General features: G+C 37.0%; 1 protein-coding gene across 3 annotated transcripts in view; it reads left to right on the top strand.

The window, feature by feature from the left end:
• The first annotated feature begins 310 nt into the window (after window positions 1-310).
• Window positions 311-21,105, top strand: part of acsl6 (acyl-CoA synthetase long chain family member 6) — a 37,868-nt gene continuing 17,073 nt past the window's right edge. The window contains exons 1-7 of one of the 3 annotated variants that reach the window (XM_028031932.1): window positions 311-484; window positions 14,505-14,725; window positions 15,911-16,025; window positions 17,208-17,272; window positions 19,197-19,298; window positions 19,390-19,489; window positions 20,572-20,750. In XM_028031932.1, coding sequence (XP_027887733.1) covers window positions 439-484; window positions 14,505-14,725; window positions 15,911-16,025; window positions 17,208-17,272; window positions 19,197-19,298; window positions 19,390-19,489; window positions 20,572-20,750 — 828 coding nt within the window. In that variant the 5' untranslated portion in view covers window positions 311-438. Of the gene's footprint in view, window positions 485-8,187; window positions 8,288-12,819; window positions 13,143-14,504; window positions 14,726-15,910; window positions 16,026-17,207; window positions 17,273-19,196; window positions 19,299-19,389; window positions 19,490-20,571; window positions 20,751-21,105 lie in introns of those variants that run through there. The other 2 variants (XM_028031934.1, XM_028031933.1) reach the window with 2 other exon arrangements.

Raw genomic sequence — 21,105 nt, forward strand, 5'->3', positions numbered from 1 at the left:
CCAGTATCGGATGAGTTTTTAAATTTGTGGTTGATCATTAATTGACATGGAGAACAAACTTCATTAGAGGCTCAATCTGACCTACAAGCCATTTAATGTCATCAGGAGCGTCAGCCATTGCGCAGCGTCCAACTAGGTGAAGGTGGACGGCGCTGGAGGAGGGATGCTGTCCTCTTCTTCTTTCTCAGCTACACGTGTTGTCGTTTATTTTAAGGCAGATTCTGCACGCTGAGACCCCCTCCTGCCCGGAACAACCCCTTCCTTTCAATTGCCGGTCTCAGATACACCCCCCCCCCCTCTTCCAACCACGCAACCCCCTCCCCCTCTTCCCACCGTCCCTCCTTAATCTCCTAGATTGTCGGCGACTTGCTGCAGTCGATGCTGCAGTTGTGAGCCGCTCCCGACCCGCACCGGGACTCCAGACTCCATGAGAGAGACATGCTCGCATTCGTCCTGGTCTCTGGGTCACTCTGGATTATATTAGGTGAGTTTCATCTCTGCTGCTCTTTTTTTTAACATCTTGTTCTCCTTTAGCCGATAGCCGCTGCACCTGCTCCTGTGTCTCGCAGGGGCAGAGCCTCATTGTGTCCATTCATTGCCGGTGTTTCGGCTTTTGTGCTTCACAGATGTAGAGATCCGTCTGTTTTTAACCGGAGTTGATTTGGTTTGTGTAAACCTTGACACGTTTTTGCTGCTGGCGCGTTGCCTGCACTGTAATAACGCCATTATGTATTTTTTTAAAATGACGCTCAGGAAACACGTGTAGCCTTCAAAAGCAGCATCGTTGCAAATCTTAAAGTAACAAAATCTAACAACTTGCTTTATAATCCGAGAAATAAAGCTTCGGTCAGGATGGCTACCTTTAATCAGGTATCGGTGCACGTTGGACATGATGCCTTGCGCCGTAAAACGAAACGCAGACATCCTTTCATTTAACCAGACAAAACAACGGAACCCTCCAGATATTAAATTATCGCTATTATTATGAGCGAAATGGGATAAACTCGTTCTTTTATGGCCTAACAGCTGCTATAAGGTCGAGTGACATTGTGCGTGGAAACCGGACACACGTCATTTTCAAACCTCCCCACCATCTCCAGCTCACGTCTCTTGTCTTTTGGGCTGATTTGCCGCAGTGAGCCTCATCCGAAATGAGGAAGCGTTCAGAGCCAGCCCCGCACCGTTTCCTCTATTTACACTCAATGAGGCGTTTCACACATGTGCAGGCGGTGAAAGTCAGCATTTTGTCTGAGATGTCCTCCGCCATGCATGCTCCGATGATGGAGGGAGGATGAGGAGGATGAGGAGGATGAGGAAGAATGACGCGCTGCAGAAGAGCGCCGCTGATTGGCGGGAGCTGTCCAGGAGCGAGGTGGTGCTGAATCCTGCGGCCTACCGGCGAAAACATGGCGTGAGCGGCGTGCTCCTACCTATACCCCAACCCCCACCCCATCAGAGGCACACAGGCGTTTATTACAAGGTGCTATGAAGATAAGCTGCGGGAAATCTCTGATAACCCTGATGAGATTTGTTCTCTCCATCATTACACTTTAAGGTTGCTTTATGTCAGTGTAAAGAGTGGAAACAGAGGCTAGCTACTTTTAATGCTAACTCCTCCTAATCAGGAATGATTTTGGAGATTCTCCAATCAGGGAGGTCACCGGGGTTCAAAGGAGCATTATCCTCAAAGTCACATAATGCAGTGCACATAATGAAGAATATTGTATTTAATGTATTCCCAAACATGTTTTAGACATTTGTGCTCACCTGATTTAAATCATTAGCTCGTTTGCTGTAGTTAAACATTAAAGGAAGAACATTCAGTTTCCAGCTGAATGGAAACTTTATTCCTGTGGAATAAAGAGGACATGACCCAGATAGTTATAATAATTTTATACCATTTATTTAGAGGAGCAGTCCTGCTTCTTCATCTAAACTGAAGGAAAAGATCTCCAGAATTCTTAGAATATGAATATTACTATAACTACATGTGGAGCTCAAATATTGTATTTTTAAGCTTTGTGTTTAATGTAAATTGACTCAAATCATAATTTTTGGTATTTGATCTAACTGATATCTGTATTTAATTATTTGTCTGAAACAGAGCTCTACTACTTTAGTATCTAGTGCTTAGTTTGTCCAAACATTTGTCAAATTAATGGTGAATAATCCACATCCTTTCACTGCATTTATATTTGTAAGATTAGTAATTACACAGTAATTTTCTTGTTAGCTGTAGAGCAACAGAATCTGTTCCAGATCTGTGGATGCTTTGGTGCATGAAATTTTGGTAAAAGGCTTCCTGCAAATGAGCTGGTAACAGTGAAATTTAACAAACTTTTCTACCTCTTGTGTTGTGGGAGAAAATCCTCCCAAAATAGCTAACTGAATTACGAGTGTATTATTTCACTGCAATTTTTTTATTAGCTGTTTTTAGTTGCCTTTTGTAAGTTATTATTGGTGGCATAATCCAGACTGTAAATATTTCTACTTTGTGTCAAAGTCTTCCATGAAGCTGCCAACATTTTCAAACCTTACATGGCCGATAGATTTTAAAGGCTGCACTTGTTTCTCTTGCTGTTGAAGCTCCATGTTGCTCTTTGGTGAAACTCAAGAGTTTCTCTTTTGCTGTAACAGATCAACAAAACTTCAGTTACTCTGAATGATAATACAAACCAGCCTACACCGTTCGTGCTGAGCAGTCGTCCAATCAAAACAAACTTTCATTGCAGACTCCACTCATACATTTATCATTTTTAGCCCAAATTTTGATTTAAAATAGTCTTTTTTTATTTTGTAGTGTTTTTGGATTAGAAGTAATATTATTTTGTAAGACATGCCTAGCATAAGTCCAGAAATGAGTCATATATAGAAACTGTGTGATTAGGGTGATGGCTTGGAGTCCTTCCAATGTCAAGGAATTGTGTCAGAATGTGAGTGGAAACAGGCTAAAAGCTGGTCAGCAATAATTAAAAGGGTTGGATTGTTTTAATCACAATAAAAGTATTTCTACTGATTATTGTGATTGGTATAAATACATTTTGACATACCATTTTTAAAATATAAAATGTGATTTACAGTTTTGTAAATCACAGACTACCAAATTTAGAATGAGATGATTCCCTTTATGATTGCATTGGCTGGAGGCGTTCCTCAGGGAGAGGTTCTCATAGCATCTTTTACCTGCCTTCTCATCCAGACACCCTGCTGCTCCTCACTTTAAATAATTCAATGTAATCTTCATCCAGTGTAGCCCTGCGCAGCATGTAATCCAAGTCTTTTCCCTCCTCAATATTTCATTGAAGTACTGAAGGTATCTTCACCACACCCATTAGACTGGAGGCAGCTAACACAACATCTTCTTGCTTTTAATTTGGCATCAGAAACTTTATGGCTCCTTTTGGGTGATTGCTTAAACAGCTTTCCTAGTGCAAAATATCTCGTTCGCTTCTGCAATGGGTGAGAACTGCCAAGCAAATTTCTTTACATGTACATCTATAGAAAGGAATTGTAAAATCCCTTGTAATCAATCTTTTGCAATCAATCTTTTGCACCAGCTTAGTCAGGCAGGATGCTGGGATACGGCAGCGCTCCGTCTGAGAGCCTTACTGCTGTCTCAGCATTCAGGCCCGACTCTTTCCTGTGTGGGACGATGGGCACCAGCTCACCCTAAAGTGTTAAAGCTGAAGACATAAAAATACTCGATTTAGATTTGATTTATTTATTTCTAGTAAAGTGGACAATGCATATTAATCAATATGAATATGTCACATAAAAATGGCAGGTTTAGCTAAAGAAGCTAATTTTCCACTAGCAAGTTGATGGAAGAGATTAAAAATAAAAACAAGTCACAAGCCTAAGAAAAAAATGTAAAAATTATTCATTTAAAAATTTATTTACCATTTAATATAACAAAACAAGTGTTTTGTTTCGCCACTGTGATTTAATTGTTCATCAGAATGACGTAAAATTAGAGATACGTTCAGATTACATGGGAACTTTCAGATTTAAAATTTTAAAGATGTCGTTTGTTCTGATTTGGCAGTCAAATGAAAAAGAGAACCACCTCCCACTGATGTGAGTCTCTGCCCTTTGTTTGAATGTGCAGCTGTAGTTTGGACAGGAGGGTTTTATTTGCATGCTAGCTCTTTGTCACTATGTGCAACCTAGCATATGGCTGTGTATCATTTTCATGTAGTGAGGGAGAAGGTGAGCCTGTATTCAGTGTCAGAGATGGAGAGAGTGGTGAGGGGAGGGAGGGAGGAGGAGGGAGGGGTGTGGCAAGAGCGTTCAGCGTCTGTCGAGCTCAGAGTGGTGTGATACGGAAGCCAGCGAGGGCCAAGCTGATCTGAAGCGCTCCTTCGCTGCCCTCTTGCTTGCCTCAGCTTAATCTAGCTGGTGCAGATTCGCAGGTAATCACCAGTCTGCAGAGCATGATGCGATGTCCGCCTGTTTCCCTTTGAGACATCACACACATTTATGCACTTACACACACACACACACACGCACCTACCAGGCACGCATTACACCTCAGTGGCTCCTGGACACTTCTGTAATTCCTGCTGCTTAGACCACAGCCTCTTTAAAACTTCTAGAAATCTTATTTCCTTGTCATCTTTTATACTTTCACTTGTTTTCCTTATTTAGAAATCCCTGCTGCTGCTTAATTTTCTGTTTGTTGTGTCATTGTTTTATTATTTCACTGCACATGGGATCATGGCAGTCACCAACTGTGTTGCATCGATGAAGCAGGACATGTGTGGGTGTGTGTGTGTGTGTGTGTGTGCGGGTGTGTGTGTGTGTGTGTATCTGGACGTTAGTGACTGACCTTCATAGAGATTGACAGGAACAAGTTGAGATCAGTATTGCAGTAAAAGTAAATGGTGACAGAGCAGGTACTGAGTGTTAAAAAGGAAAAACACTGAGACAACACTACAGGTGAAGTAAAACCGTAAATCAAGGATGAATTGCATTTTAAAGGAGAAAGCTGAGACAGTTCTTTTAAGATGAATGATGTATAAATCGAGAACAGCAGTGAGGTTACTACTGGTCATCTGCCTTTGTGCTAATAGGCTGTAATCTCCCCACACTGGACTGTAATCATTGGTGATGGATCTCGGATGAGGCGATGGGGCGGGACTTAAGGACGAGAAGTCGACTTCCCTTCCCACTAAGCCTGATTCGCCGTAAGAAGTGTGTCTGACCCTTTCACCAGCGCTGAACCATTGTGAAACTTCTGATATATTTATGGTGCCAAAATTTTTTGCTAAGTCGAATCAACAAAAAGAGTGGATGTAAAAATAGCTGAACTTATTATTTTTAGCATCAGTTTCCGGTGCTCTAGCTTTAGACTGTGCTACAGCAACGCTTTATGTTATAAAAATGAGCAGCACAGCATGCGAGTCATTCTATGTGAAGATTTCTATCCTCTCTGAATGCAAACCCATTATATTCTACCATTTGTTTTATCCCAAATTAACGGTGGCTGAATTTGTTAATTTTTATAGTTTGATTCTGATTTTTGGCAGCTGTATTTTCCATTGTTTAAATCCACTCCTGTATGTATGGAAAGGTCAAATGTATATTTTTGTTTACTCAGCTGTTCATCCACAGCTTGTGTTCGAAACGTTTGTGCTTAAAGTCCACATCTGTTCGGTTTTTCAGCCAAACTTCCTCCTGACTGGAAATGTTGATGTCTACCTCCAGACATCTACTCAATATCAATCACAATTTATTAAATAAATCTGGCGTCTTGCTATATTGACAGTACATTTATCATTAAATTTTAAAGTTGGCCAACCACAACCATTTTCACCCTTGTATTTCATTTAAATTGAACCCCATGTTTTTGCTAGCTGGCCGCATGTTTCAAGGACGTTTATGTCCTGATTCTGGTTTGTTTGGTGCTGAAGATGATAACTTCCTGAATCTATTTCTATATTTAAACATTTGATATTGAGCAAGACAGAGTAATTCAAGAAGTTTCCTGTTACTTCACTTTGCTTACTTTTTCCCGATTTGAGAAATTTAAATCCCATCTGTAGCAAAAAGGTGTATTTCTCTGCTTATCTCGCCATTTGTCTATGCATCTGTGTGGGTGTAACATGTCCACACAACGTCTGAGTAGATGGGATGTAGAAGTTTGATTATGATGCAAAAATTGCATCATAAAAATTGCCTCATAAGCAAAGACATTATTCTTTGCAGTTCTGCTGCGTTTGCAGTCTAAGTTATTTCCGTCTTTCAGTCAACAATGACCAGCTTCCTCGTCTCTGTGGAAGAAACAAATTTACACAGCATGATACTGCCACCACCATTATTTTATAAGGAAGGTCTGTTCAGGGGGATGTGCAGTGTCTATTTCTGCCACATGAAGGCCAGAAACTTACATTGTGCTCCTTCCTACATCTTCCTCCTTATGTTTGCTGTTTGGAAAACTGCAGAACTTCTTTCTACTTCCTAATATTCTATAAAACCCAGATTTATGGGGAGTAAAGTTAATCATCTCAAAAGCCTGAGCATTAGTTTGTTGCATCTCCTCTTGATTTTTTTTAAAAAACTGCAAACCATATACTAAATTTTTCATCTTCTTAATTTTTTGTGTCTTTTTAGAAGCAGAATATTTATTTTGACAAGCTTGCTAAATAGGTGTTCATAAGCCTGCATTTTAATTAAAGCCTCTGAATGTTTTGGTCCCTATTACTAATAAATGAAATTAAAAGTAAACTGGATGAATACTTTGTGTTGCACCTTATATTTTCCATTTTAAGTAAAACATCACCCCATCATCCATTTTAAATCTGCATCAACTGCATGAACTGTGATCAATGGCCGACCAGAATCATTCAGAGGGCCGTAAATGGCCCCTGGACCTCACTTTGGACACCCATCTGCATGTCCATCTGCATTAGAAAAGGTGAACATACTTGCCCTCCTGTTAAATGTGATTGCGCACAACTTCAGTCAGACTTCTCTGTTTGCATATTTTTTTAAAGTCCTATTTTAATAAAAGCGTTGCTGTTATATTATATGAAGGATATTCCACCAGTTTTCAATTTTCTCAGGTTAATTTAACGTCAGTGTTTGTAAAGAGTGTGTACATTTGTTCTAAGCTAATTTCCGGTGAACAGCAGTGACAGCTTGTCAAGGCATGTCTCACTGACTCTCAATAGCCAAAGTCAACGGAAAAAGCAGCTTTTCAGCCACACAAGAATATGAGTGCAGGAAGAGAAGAGGCTATAAATAAATGGCACTATTCAGGTTATAGTTTGCTTAATTTATGAGTGGAGCGTCTCGCCACAGTTCCAGAGATGCAATGGCTCTCAGCAAACTTGAAAGTTTTTCATATGGGGTCACAATGAAAGCAAAGCCAGGTCTTAGGAATATAGTATTTAACTTTTTTTTTTTTTTTTTTTAAAGCAAGGTCTTAAAGTTCTCCTCCTTATGGAGGTCATTGATGTCACTGATGGGGATTCTGCAGGCCTGCTGTTACTTTGTCCCTCCAGCTGAAGCAACAGTCCTTGCAGAGGGCAGCAGGGACAGGTTTCAAACCCTGCGTGTGGATGTATTTATTTGGATGCGTGTGTGTCACTGGGGTGCCTTATTGAGGTAACTGCAGGACAAAAATGGCTTTCCGGTGTTTGAAGAAACTATTTTGTTTACTCAAATTAATTACATCTCCTGATTAAAGGCATTCTGTACATTTGCATGGTACATCAGTTTTATCTTGTCTCTTCATGTTTTTCTGTTTCAGAGATTGAGATGTTATAATTGTTTCCTTTTATGATTTGTATCTCTGCTGTAACTTCTGGTGGGTTTTAGCCTCTGATCCTTGCAGGATTCAGTTTCCTCATGAGATCTTCAGTTGTCCTTGGTCATTTCTGAGTCCTAGCTTCTTCCTGATCTGCGCTGAATGTGTTTAATTTTATTCCCTAAATTCCTGCATCACTTTGTTTATAGTCAAAGTTTTTTTTTTTTTGTTCCTTCATCTGAGTTCTTTTTGAGTTTATGTTACCTGGATGTGGGTCGTCATTTCATTCAACACGTATGAGTTATTATAAGAGACTTTGGCAAAGACGTTGGTTGTATCATAATAGATATAGTCTCAACCAATTAACTATCATAGCGCCGCAGAAGCGAAGTTTAATGTCTTCAGGGCGCCATCTCTATGGCAGATGTCGTAAAGCACTGGGTTGCTATGGTGATACAGTAGTTCTATGGCGTCGACGGAAATGGAGGGACGGTTTAGACCGTGAATCCACAATGCAGAGGATTTTAAAGATATTCGGTAAGCTTCTGTTCCTCGGCGTGTTTTATTAATTTTCGTTTCCATATTTTTCTGTTCTTTTTTAATTGTTTTTCTGTTCAGCAGCTGCTATGATTTATTCTTTGCTGATAATTAGTCACTAACGTCGCTCTGGTTAGCATAATGCTAATGCTACCCTTGGTGAATGTTAATATTTACTTTTTAAATTGTTTATTAATGAGTTTCTGCTGCTGTTAGGTTGATATCATAATGATTGCTGTGTCAGATGGCCATGTAGTGTTGGACAAGGAGGGACTGTAGTCCTGTTTGGTGACTCAGATCTACGAACATTTATATCTGGAAAATTTGTCATCAGTTTGTCAGATAAATCCAGGGATTATGCTTGTTGTAGTTTCAGTAGAAGCTGGAATGTTTGGGGGTTAATGGATTGTAGTTGTGATTATTTCATTCGTGTGTTTTAGGTGTATCTTCAAAAGTTGTTATCGTTAGGCTGTGCAACACAGATTCTGCATCTTGGGAGACCAGAAACATTTTTGAAACCGGATCCAGAATGGATGATTCTCAGAATATCTATTCCACATGGCTTTACAAGCCGCACCTTTATTTTATTTTATTATTATTTATTTTTTTTTTTTAACGTTGATGTAAGCTCCATCTTTCTATCCACATTCTCCTAATGAGAACAAACATGGCGCCATTCTTAAATTTAAGAATGATTTAAATATTTTTTTCTTCTTGCTTCAGTGCAGTTTGCATGTATGTCCAGTCAACAGTGGAGTTTATAAAAGAATGGAGGAAAGCAGAAATAATGAGGGCCAGTTAGAGGTCTGGATCGGCTGTGTCTCCTGCTGTTGTCAGGCTAATTCCAGGTAGGAATATGCGGAGCATTGGCATGTCTGTTGTGGATTATTTGTAGATTTATGTCCACACTGTGGGCTCTACATCAGATTTTGTGACTTGTTTAGACAGGTAAAATTTTTGGGTGTCCAAAAAATGATCAGCAGAGATTGGTGCCAATCAGTCAGATTTCCCATTTTAAAAAGTGGATGTCTGATGTCATGTGGATAAGTCCTCTTCACTGTGTCCAGTTTGAGATGAAGTATTTGTAAGCGTCTGTATTTGTGTGCAAGGATGCTTTTGTAACCAACCGCACTCTATTTTTTTCTGGCTATCTGCACAGTGGTGTCAGTGGGTTATAGAGTCTGTCTATATTTAGAGCAGGTCCATTTCTCTTCATCAGCTTCTCTCTTCAGCCACGCCACTCCACTGTCCAATCCTCGTTTAACTCAAATAAATAATCTGCATCTTGCAAGATGCAAAATCAGCTAAATGCTGATTTAGCCAAGTTGTTTATTTGGTAAGGTAAGCTAAAACATTTTCACTCTCAAATTTAAGTGTTTGCCAATTAGGATGACTATTCTCATTAAAAAATGAAGAAATTAATAAATAATAAGGATGGGGAAAAAATAGGAAAAAAATGAAAATGTGATCGTAAATAAGAAAAAACATTAATTAGAAACAAAAAATAATGTAATAAATAGGAAACTAAATAATGGTGCTGTTGAGGGATATTAATTTATTTTCCACTGGACAATTAAATAAGTTGGGAACATTCTTATTCTTCATTTTTTATACACAATATTTGGCACATTACTTTATCAAGCCATTTATTTATATATTTGTTGTCAATTTTGACAAGATCTATCCTCAATATTGATTCTTCATTTTTCTGTGCTAATCCCGGTTAATTCTGAGAGTGCAGAAATGAATTTTCCAATAAATATAACTAAAATAACAATCAAACTAAAATAACAATAAATACGTACTTAAGAATGGAATAAGAGTTATTCCATTCCATTATTGTTATTTTAGAAGTATTCTGTTGATAAAGTGTGAGTATTTAGCTACATCTTTAAAAAAAATTACATTTATCACCTAAAACTATAACTTTATAAATTTATTTGACTTTATAGTACATGATAATTAGTTTCAGAAGGGTATAAAAACAACATTTTAAAGGACTAGCTCATGTTTTTTATGCATATTTTCACACTTTGTAGCTAACTTACTGGACTCAAGCTACTGGCTCAATTTTGGTTTGTAGCATAGTTGATATTTTATTCAAGGGATTGAACTTTAAACAATGTTTAGACATTTTAGATCTTCAGACTGCAATACAATGTACTCATCTCAAATGTTTTACTTCACTCAGTATTCCAAACTCTTGAAACTGTGCCAGTTTTTGGCTTCTTGTGATATTTCGTGGAACACACTCCAGCTGTAAACACCGGGACTCTTTGTATATTCATCAGAACAGTACATTATTTAACCAGAATAAACTCTGGCACATAGCTTTGTCTCTATCCTTACACATGTCAGCAAACTTTGTGAAGTTTACGTACTTCAGAAGGGAAAAGAAGTTGATAAAAAAAAAACATTCCTGCCTCTTAAGGAGCTCTTAATCCCTATTCCTTTTACATTAATACATAGAAAAATTAACGAAAAATATAGAAGGGATTTCTGTCCAGCTGTGCCGTTATGGTAAACATGCGTCTGGTGTTTATGGATCTGCTATCAGACATATTAGAGGGTTGTTGTGGTTTTCCAGGCACTCGTGTTTTCTGTCACAACACAGACTCAACTGAATTAAACGGACACATGCCATGTGTGTGTAAAGTAAATTAAATTTGAAGAATCTACAGCTGAACACTTGCAGAGAAAACATGATGAGTTATTGCTACAACATACAACATAATGTTAGTCCGGTACCACGTTCTGTGTATTTGGTAACATAGAAGAAAGCTCGCTCTTTTCTTGTTTAAAAAATACGTTTTTCTCTGATTATCACTGGCATTTCTGTAAAGAAGAAATTTCAGATGGTGATAAATCATAGAAGTGATGTTTCTAAATATGTATAAGGAACATCATGCAATAGTCTGCAGAATTTTGTACAAATTTAACAAGCTATCAAAATATGTATTTAGGCTTTGCAGCTGTTTGGTTAAAAGGATCTCAAACTTTTAAAATGCCATCAAAATTATTATTAGGTGTGTTGCAATAAATCAATTAATTGCATGATAAATTAAAAGGTGCTCAGCAATTTCCATTTGCATGAGTTATTGTTTTTTTCTTTTCTCTCTTTCTACCAAAAACTGGATAAAAAAGTCTTCAGTCTGATGAGTGAAGACTTTGGTCTCAACTAAACTTTTTTTAAAGGATAATTTTGTTTACAAAGACATCATAATTAATTTTATTTGTTGTTTCTGTTGTTTTGTCTGTTTATTTGGATATTTAAAATGTCTTCCAATTCCAGTGTTAAATGTTCATTAGAATTTAAACTTATTGATATTTGATCATAATCATATTACCATTGTAATGCTTGAAAATGCTCTCAAACAACAATATTATCGTTTATCACAATAACCCTTTGGACTATTTATCATCCAGCAAAATGTGTTATGATTCAGCTTCCCTTATATGTAGTAGGTGCAAAAAATAAAGGTAACCTTTTGCCAAATATGTGACAGATCAAGCCAGCCAGCGCTTGCATAGCTTAGGATATTTTTATGTTATCTATCTGTAAAGTTTGAAGATAAGTGATTCTGTGTGGCTTTCTGTGTGTTGGAGTGAAAGAGGAAGTGACTCTGATTGCCTGCACTATTTCCTCAGCAATGCATGAGTGATCAGGTGATATTATCTCTGACTCATTTCAAGGGGATGGAAGGAAACCGTTTAGTCATTGTTGGAAACTGACTCCCCCTTGGCTAAATTATGCATGTTGCAGGGTGTGTGTTTCTCTGTACACGTGTATGTGGCAGAAACTGAACAATAAGAATGGTAGCTGTAGATATTACTGTAGTACTCTTGAGTTGTTTTATACAGTCAAAATAAAAATCTGTGGGAAGATCCCTTATTTGCTACCATTAGCTGTTGACACAAAAGTCTGATTTTAGTGAATCAATTTAACACAATGTCTGAAAATGTGTTTGAAACCGTGTGTATGTACGGAATCAGGTTGGGTGATTGGACGAATTTATTGACCATCAGTCAATAGGCTGAGCACTTCACTGATTGTTTTTTAAAAACATTTTTTTATTTAAAAAAATGGCTTTTTTACAAATACACATCTTACACAAATGACTTTTAGAAGTTGCTCACCTATCGTACTTCCTGTCTGAGTCGAAACGCTTTTATTTTGAAGGGATATTTTCCTGTTTAAATGTTAGTACAAAAGCAGCTTAACGAAAAAATGAAACGTAGCTTATAAAATTCATTTTATTAGCTGCCTTGATAGAGGCACAAGTTATGTTTCTGATGTACTGGTGTAATAAGTACACGTTTTAAACATTGTGCGACTTAAACTGTGCTTTTTATTATTAGTTATTTTAAGTTGCAAACACATTTTTAAGATAATTTTAAGTTGAGGATTTATTGCCATTAAACCTAAAAATTCCTCAGTAAATACAATGAAGCTTAAAACAACAGTAGTATTCAGAAACACAGTCAAGTAAGGCCTACATAGATGATTACGAAATTGATAATAGGCTACCATCGTAACGTTAAAATAATAATAAAACTGAAATGCCGAAATAATCTGCGGTTTGTTAATGCAGGCTGGTTCAAAAAGACCAAAAGAGAGATAAGAAAACGGAATCATTGGTAAAACAGGACTAGCTTAGCCTGGCTGTTAGCCTGCTCTGGAACAGGCTAGCTGTGCAGAATAAATCGCCATGGCAACTGTTTTTGTGAAATCGAGTCGATGCTTAATTCATCCAGAATATCTGAAAAATCCCGTCTTAATTCCGTTTTCTGGAGTTGGGTGAATAATTTTACCAGGCGGCTCCAAAAATGAGCTCCGAAGGTGTGCTTATGGCCGGTAGGTATATTTTTCTGTCATTTGTGACGTGAGTGGGAAACGGTTTCCCTGTATTTTTCTTCGAGTTTTATTTACGACCAACGTGCGCTGTCGCCATCTGGGTCTGTCCTTTTCGTGACCGTATTTCTGCTTGTGAAGAGCTTTGTCGGAGCTTGTTGGTGGAGTTACGTCTGGTGATTACGTAGCGTAATCAACCAGAAGGTGAACATTTAAGTTTGTCATGATTGTCGTTTGCTGAAAATCAGTTGGGAGAATGTTAAAAATCACCCAAACAGTAAGGAACTACCACTTCCTGGTCAATATTAAGTTTCAGTGCTTTCAAATTGATTTTTTTGTGTGTGTTTTTAATTATTTTATATATATATATATATATATATATATATATATATATATATATATATATATAAATAAGAAAGGTGAAGTGGGGGGAAATTAGTACTTAATTGATTTGAGTTTTTGAAAAATAGCTGCAGCCGAAATTATATCTAGGTTTTTATTCATAGTAATGTTTTGTTTTTATTATTATTTTCTGCCAATTTTATAATTGATTTTATTTATTTATTTTTTATTAAATGTATTTTTATTTTTAATTATGTTTGATCATCTACCCATGATGTTTTGGTTGTTGTAAACATGCAATACAAATAAACTTGGACTTTCACTTAACTTGATTATAACTTATAAAATAACTTGTAATTTAACGTATTTATAAGATCTGAAGTAAAATATTGGTTATGAAGGAATTTCTTAAAGTTATGAGAATAACAAATTCTTATTTTGATTAGTACTGACAGCTCAAAACATCAGACTCAGTCAAAATTTATTGAACACTTTATTTTTTCTACTGTTGCCACATTTCTGTATATAAATTAGATTTTATGTGAAGTGCCTTAAGATGACATTTCCTGTCAATTGATGCAACATAACAAATTGTATTAATTTGAAAATTATTTTTAAACTTTTAGATTTGAAGCTAACATTAAAAAAAATTTAATTCTACAGATAGTTAAACAGAATCAACTTCTGCATATTGTTTGTAGTCTTTATGTCAAGATGGACATTGAAAGAAACATGTATTTGACATACAGGAGTAGGAACAATTTGTTACTTTTTTACATGATTTATTTTGTGCTTATGCCAGCTGCCCACTGTCAGTGTCAGTGGTTTTGTGTTTTAATCCCTTGTCTACTTCTACTTCTTCTTTTTCCATGGCTGCAAAGAAATAAACATTCATGTGTTGGAGCCTCATGTTTGGTTTTTCTGCTGCACAAGCAAGAAATTATCAAAATGATGTAATCTAAGCTCCAAAACCAGTTCAGTTTGTATTACAAACAATGTTTAAAATCTCTGATTCCTCTGCAGAATTGAGTTCCACCCTAATGGAGAAGATGCAGGTCCAGGACATGATGAGTGGCCTGAGGATACCAGAGATGGACGAGCTGGGCCAGTTCTTTCGCTCCCTGCCGACCTCCACCTTGGTGGGCATTGGCGCCCTGACAGCTGTGTTGGCGTACTGGTTTGCCACCAGACCTCGACCCATCAAGCCTCCCTGTAGTCTCCTTCACCAGTCCGAGGAAGTGCCGGTGAGAGATCCCACAAATGTGGAATATAAATTAAACAGATACAAGAGGTCCAGAACATTATTAAAGAAATGGGTTTGGAATGAAACATATAAGTAATTTTTAAACTAGAGGTGTCGATGTTAACTCGTTAATGAATGAGAGTAATCAGAAATTTTGAGGGCGTTAATATTACATAACACAGAGGGTTAGCTACGTCACAGCAGCTCATTATGGACGACAAACAAAGTTTTATATCAGTTGCTTGTCTGGATAAGGACAAGCAACTGTTGCCTCATCACACAAATTCCCTAAGAAATCAATGGAGAGAAACATTTTTAAATTAACATATAAAACAAAATGGCTTCCTTTAAAACTTCCTGGATATAAAAACCCATAATTTCTGGTATTTTAATTGTTTGAAGTGCTACAAAAGGCTAGCATAGAGAATCATTCCTGCAAGAACCAAAACTGCGTGCACATTTATATTTCAAGCTTACAAAGTTAGGCTTAGTGATTAATCTTAGTGCCAGAATGTGTTTAATATGATTCATATTTTTAATCGATTAATATCTCCTAGTTTTTCTACTCCTGCCTTTTATCACAAAAATGTTTCACTGTTATCATGTTGCAAACTAGTAGTGCTATTACCTTTCTCTGTAAAGCCACATACCTGGGCTGACTTATTTTATGTCGATTGAAATAATTCCACCCACTCTTGGTTCACCAAGACCAACACCTCCACCCAACATCTGTTCTTACACCGACACACCACAGACCTCTCACTGGCTGAATTTCACCCTGATGGCAAAAACTGTCAACCTCACCTGTGGCTTTAAAGTGTTTTTCTAGTTCCTTTTGTTAAGGTGTTTGAAGCAGCAACACGGCACAGACTAGCAGGCCGACATGGGGCGGGGCAAAGCTACGTTTCAGATGTTGAGTTTAAGGGTGGTTGGAAGTTTCAGAACCTCCCATCCTCTGCAGTCTTATCAATCTGAATGAGTCATTTAAACATAAGATTTTTTTTCTATTTGTTCCTCATGAGAATGAAGTCTGAAAACGAATAAAGATGTGTCAGCAGTATGACTCTGGGTGTCACACACATCTCTGATAATATCAGGGACTTTTTAAAGATGAAGACATCAATAAACTTAAAGAGGATCTAAGTTTATTTTTATGTTTTTCTGCTTCTCCCTCTCTTTCTGTCAGCATGAAGATGGAGGTCGAAGATCCATGATGGGCGACCCGACCAGGTTGCTAACTCATTACCATGACGACGCCAGGACCATGTATGAGGTCTTTCAGAGAGGCCTGCATATATCCGGTGGGTGTTATGTAACTCAAAGGGTACAGAAAGCTGAAGTCTGGGTATTCTTCCTATCCACATGGAGACCCTTCATATTATTCAATGATGTAAACAGCAGAGCATTTATGTTTCTGCCTTTTTTAATGCCATAAAGTGAATTAAGCTGATGTCGTTTGGTGAAGGTCGAGGGAAAATAAAACAGATTAGCCATTAAACAAGTGATTTTTATCATTAATTTCCAATGTCACCAGAGCATGGGAAGTGTGAGTCAGAAATTTTAATGGTGGAAATCAACTTTACCTCTCTGCAGGCGCAAAAAGAAAACACTAATTCACCAAAAATAATGTTTTATCTTCTGAAAGAGATAACTAAGATTTGCTGGAGATGTTTTCTTTCTGGCCTACATAAAAATTACAAAAACAGGCAATGCAAAGAAAATCAAAATATTCGTTTGCTACATTTTATTTATTTACATTATTTATATATAGCTCAGCAATTCCAGCACCTGCAAATGTGCAGTTTGAACATCTAAAAGTGGATGTCAGGGACTGCACATACAAATTTAAAAAACATTTTAATTTATTTACAAAATGTTTAAATAATAAGTTGGTCCCAAAACAGAAGTGAACACAACAAACTTTAACTCATGTTATAACACAAGAAACTCAAGCACAAGCTGACCTGGCAAACAAGACATGAGGAAAACTTATGTCTGGTCAGGTTGATACAAAAGGATTAATACCAACTAACAAATACTGGTCAGAATGGTGGTAATAGTAAACTTATAAAAAACAGGTCAGAGCCATCTGCCTAAAGTAGAAATAAAACTAAACAATAATAAAAGGCAAATTCCCAATCAGAGTGGTATGAGCCAGGTGTGTGGTTATACTGTTTAAAGAGAACTGCTGCAGCTGAGACACATTAATCTATAGATTTTTATCAAATTTCAAAGTACAGCAGATTGATAAATAAAGTTAGCTAAATATGTGCACTCCAAATAGGCAACTTAAGAGTCAGGCTAATAAAAAATGATAAAGGTTATGGTGAAAATGCAAACCTAAAATTTCCCGTGATCAACTATCTGTTAAGGAATTAAAAATAAACAGTAAATAAAAACTAATAATTACTGTTCGACCACTTGGCTGCTGTCATAGTGGAATTAAAAAATATTTAATTTTAATATTTGTGTTTATTCCTCAGGCGATGGACCCTGCCTGGGCTCTCGACTCCCAAACCAGCCCTACAAATGGATGTCCTACAAAGAGGTGAACAATTCTACAACTGCCTTCAGTAGATCATTTTTATTTACGGTATTAAATGATTTAAAATATGTTCAGACTGTCTGATGGGCTATAAACTGGGCTATCAAGTAGTTGTGAAAGTCATTTGTAGCTTAATCAGGGGGAATTACCTGGTGTGCCTGTCAGGATTCTTAAATTGAGGCCAAACATGTTTCAGGTGTGACTAAGCCAAGTCAGTTACTAATGACTTAGTAACCAGATTAGTACCTGGTTTTACTGATTTCACTCTGAATGTTGCTGTAAAGCCTCAGTGATGCTAGCAGTGAGAGGAGAGTTCAGTTCTTGGCTTTGGTTCAGCTGCTGCAGACTTCACCTACATAAAATATTTTAGTTCTGTTAAAAATATATATTACATCTGCAGCCGCCTGGCTCCAGTCTGAGGAAGCAGAACCTGCCAACACTCATTTTTTTCTTCCATTTTTGTGTTTAAATATGCAAAACAAAAGGTTTGAAAAGGTGCCACAAAGTTTCCTCCACATTTATTGACAACCCAATAAATTAGACGTTTAAAAGCCTTAAAATAGTCTCTGCATTTATTGTAGTAGCAGAAACTTTTTCACTTTGCTCCATTGGGTTTTCTTGTTGCCATTTCATGTCCAGATTAACACACATGTAGCTTACCTGACTGGGATGTTGTTCCTTCTTCCCGATTATAAAGATTTGTGAAGAACAATGGGTCTCAATGTGTACCGTATTATTATTTCTACTTCAGTGTAAATCATATTTTATAGAAATTGTTAAACATGCTTCAAATACTGCAATTTGTTCTTCTTGAGACCGGACATTTTCTCAAATTATAGGATAGAAGTTTATATATGTGTGTGTGTGTATGTGAAACTATTTTACTGAAATAAAACTAATTTATTTTAAAATCAGTTTCTGCACAAATATTGAGGTGCTATTTCTCATTTTATACGGATGTTTTGAGACTAAAAAAATCAAATCTAACTGCATAAAAGAAAATGAAGATATCTTTTGAATAACACCGAATAAAGAAAATTTTATTTCTATCTAGTTTGTTTGTGAGCTTACAGCTACTATTAAGCAGGATATTTGTCTGTTTTAAAGAAGGACTTTTTGTCTTTCTTTTTAACCAGAGTTTTATTTGAGTCAATCACTGCAGCTGGAAAAATGGAAAAGAAATATGATTTTTTTATTCCCAATTTATTTGAAAGATTTAAATAGTCTGTAGATTATTTTTCTTTTTTTTATCAGCTGTTGATTTTTCCTGTATTGCCTTTGTGAAGTAAAGAACACATATTGCAGGGAATTTCACATGTGATCACTAAAGTTTCCTCAATTTCAAAAGTTGAAAATTGGTCTGGTTTTCATATTTTTCTATGATTGCTGTAAGTATCCCACATGATTTGTGTTTAGGTCATAGCACAGCTGAAAACTTTCAGCATCCTGTTAAATACCCTCAGGAGATTATCTCATGTTTTTTGAAAGTGGACATGATGATGACTTGAGGAAAATTTGATTTGGAGAAAGTAAGTAGAAATCTACAGTGAACATAAGAATTACGCCACCCCAGCATTCATCTGTGACATCATGTTTCACAGGAGTATCATGGGTGGAAATATATTTTCTTTCCCAGAAATTCCCAGAGCAGCAAAACAAATCCAGACTTGCCTGCGCACACATTTAGGAAGAAGCCGCTCTGTAGTGGAATCATTAAGTAATTAATTCAAGATGGAAAATAGCTTGTGGGGTTATGTCGAACAGTGATACGTCTGTTCTAATTTTGTAAGCCTTTCCCCCGCCCCCGAGTTTCAAAGTCATGGTTACTTTAGGACAGTCTATTTTTTTACATAACAGACTAAACCTTGCTGAGTACCACCATATTAAATAGCAGTTAATAAAGACGATATAATCCGTCACTTTTCAGGTTTCTGCCCGGGCCGAGCATCTGGGCTCAGGCCTTCTGCACCAGGGCTGCCAACCCAACCCCGACCAGTTCATTGGAGTGTTTGCACAGAACAGACCCGAGGTGAATACTCCTCTATATTTTTATTTTTTATATTTTCTGTGAAGAATCTCCTTTGGTTTGTTTGAGTTTAACTCTAAATGTTTGCTTTCAGTGGATCATCTCAGAGCTGGCTTGTTACACCTACTCCATGGTGGTGGTTCCCCTGTACGACACGCTTGGTGCCGACGCTATACGGTTCATCATTAACACTGGTAACAACACACACCTTTCAGTCATGGAAACACACTAGCATTGGTGCTGAACCTGTTGAGCTTTTAGTTATCAAATTCTGCTATTTCCCCATCAGATGGTGAATGAAATAACGTAATGGGAATCTCACAGATACAATATAGGTTCAGATTTTGAGACACCAACTGAAACCAAAGCAGGATTTACACTGAAGAGACATTTACACGCCATTGCAGCCGTTACACATAAAACATACAGGCGATAAGCTTTAAATCACAAAAGACTGAATAACTTGTTCATTTGATATGATCAAAGCATGTAGAAAAAAATCCCATATTTTTCCAACACAGAAATAACTTATGACTCTTGTAATATTTATTATAAGCCAGATTTAAATCAGTTTGGAAGCTGATAAAGATTTTTACTGTTAAAGTCATGCAACTTAAATCCGCTGATTTTCCTTTACACTCACTACATGCTCAATGAAAACAAACCACAACATGAACACAGTTACCACCACATTCCTGTCACTTTTTTCTGTTAAACAGTATCCTCACAACCCAGAGTTTTTACAACAACGTTGCTATAGATATATATCAGGTGAAGCCGTAATCTGCTGAAATATATTATTATTGACATTTGAAATATAATATCCTGCCAAATATTGTGTACAAGCAGTACTTTTCAATTTAGATACTGTACTTACTGATATTGGATTGATTGCAATTTGATATAATATGCAACTCTATTCTAACAGATTAACAATGCAGAAGAAAAAAAACATAAATTTACTAGTGACTTCTAAGTTTATGTCCATTTAAGTCCATTGTTGTCTTGACTGGGACGCCACAACTGAAAGATTATCATAAACTGTAAACAAAGACGGAAGCAGTGAGATTGATGATTCATACTTTTAAAAAAAAGTTTTGTAGTGTCCCTCAAATTTAAAAGCATAAGCATTGAGCTCCTATGCTAAAACTTTCTAGCAACACACTTCTGATCAATTACCAACCAATTCTGCGTGTATTTGTTGACCTTTTTTGTTTCTCATTTGGTTAAATTCACACAAGGCTTTGTTTGTACTTGTGTGCTTGTTTCGTTGTAGCTGACATCTCCACGGTAATCTGCGATAAAGTCAAAAAAGCTCAGGTTCTGTTGGCCAACGTGGAGCGAAAGGCAACACCAAAGCTGCAAAGAATCATTCTGATGGACACCTTTGACTCTGAGCTCGAGACCCGTGGCAAAGCCTGTGGTGTCCATGTGCAGGCCCTGCAGGAAGTCGAGGTATGACAAACAGGAACAGGAAGTAGCTCTAAACTGAGGCTCTGCAATGATAATTAGAGGCCTAGAACATTTTAGGTTCTTACAGGGAGATTCAACCAAGATAGAAAATTATCAGTGTTTGATTTATCCCTCTTCTAAAAACAGAAATCCTCTGGTGGTTTAGTGATACTTGATGTTTATCTATTTATCAATTTTAGTGAATATTTCACTGATTTGCCAAAAAAAAATCTATCCTCCAACAGCAGCTGATCTAGGAAGCTGCTGCTGGCGTTCTCACTAAAACCAGGAAGATAGAGCACATCACCCAGTTCTACAGTCCTTCCACTGAGAGAACAGACTTTAAGCTACTGCTGGT

Source organism: Xiphophorus couchianus, chromosome 11, assembly GCF_001444195.1.
Source record: "Xiphophorus couchianus chromosome 11, X_couchianus-1.0, whole genome shotgun sequence".
NCBI lineage: Eukaryota > Metazoa > Chordata > Actinopteri > Cyprinodontiformes > Poeciliidae > Xiphophorus > Xiphophorus couchianus.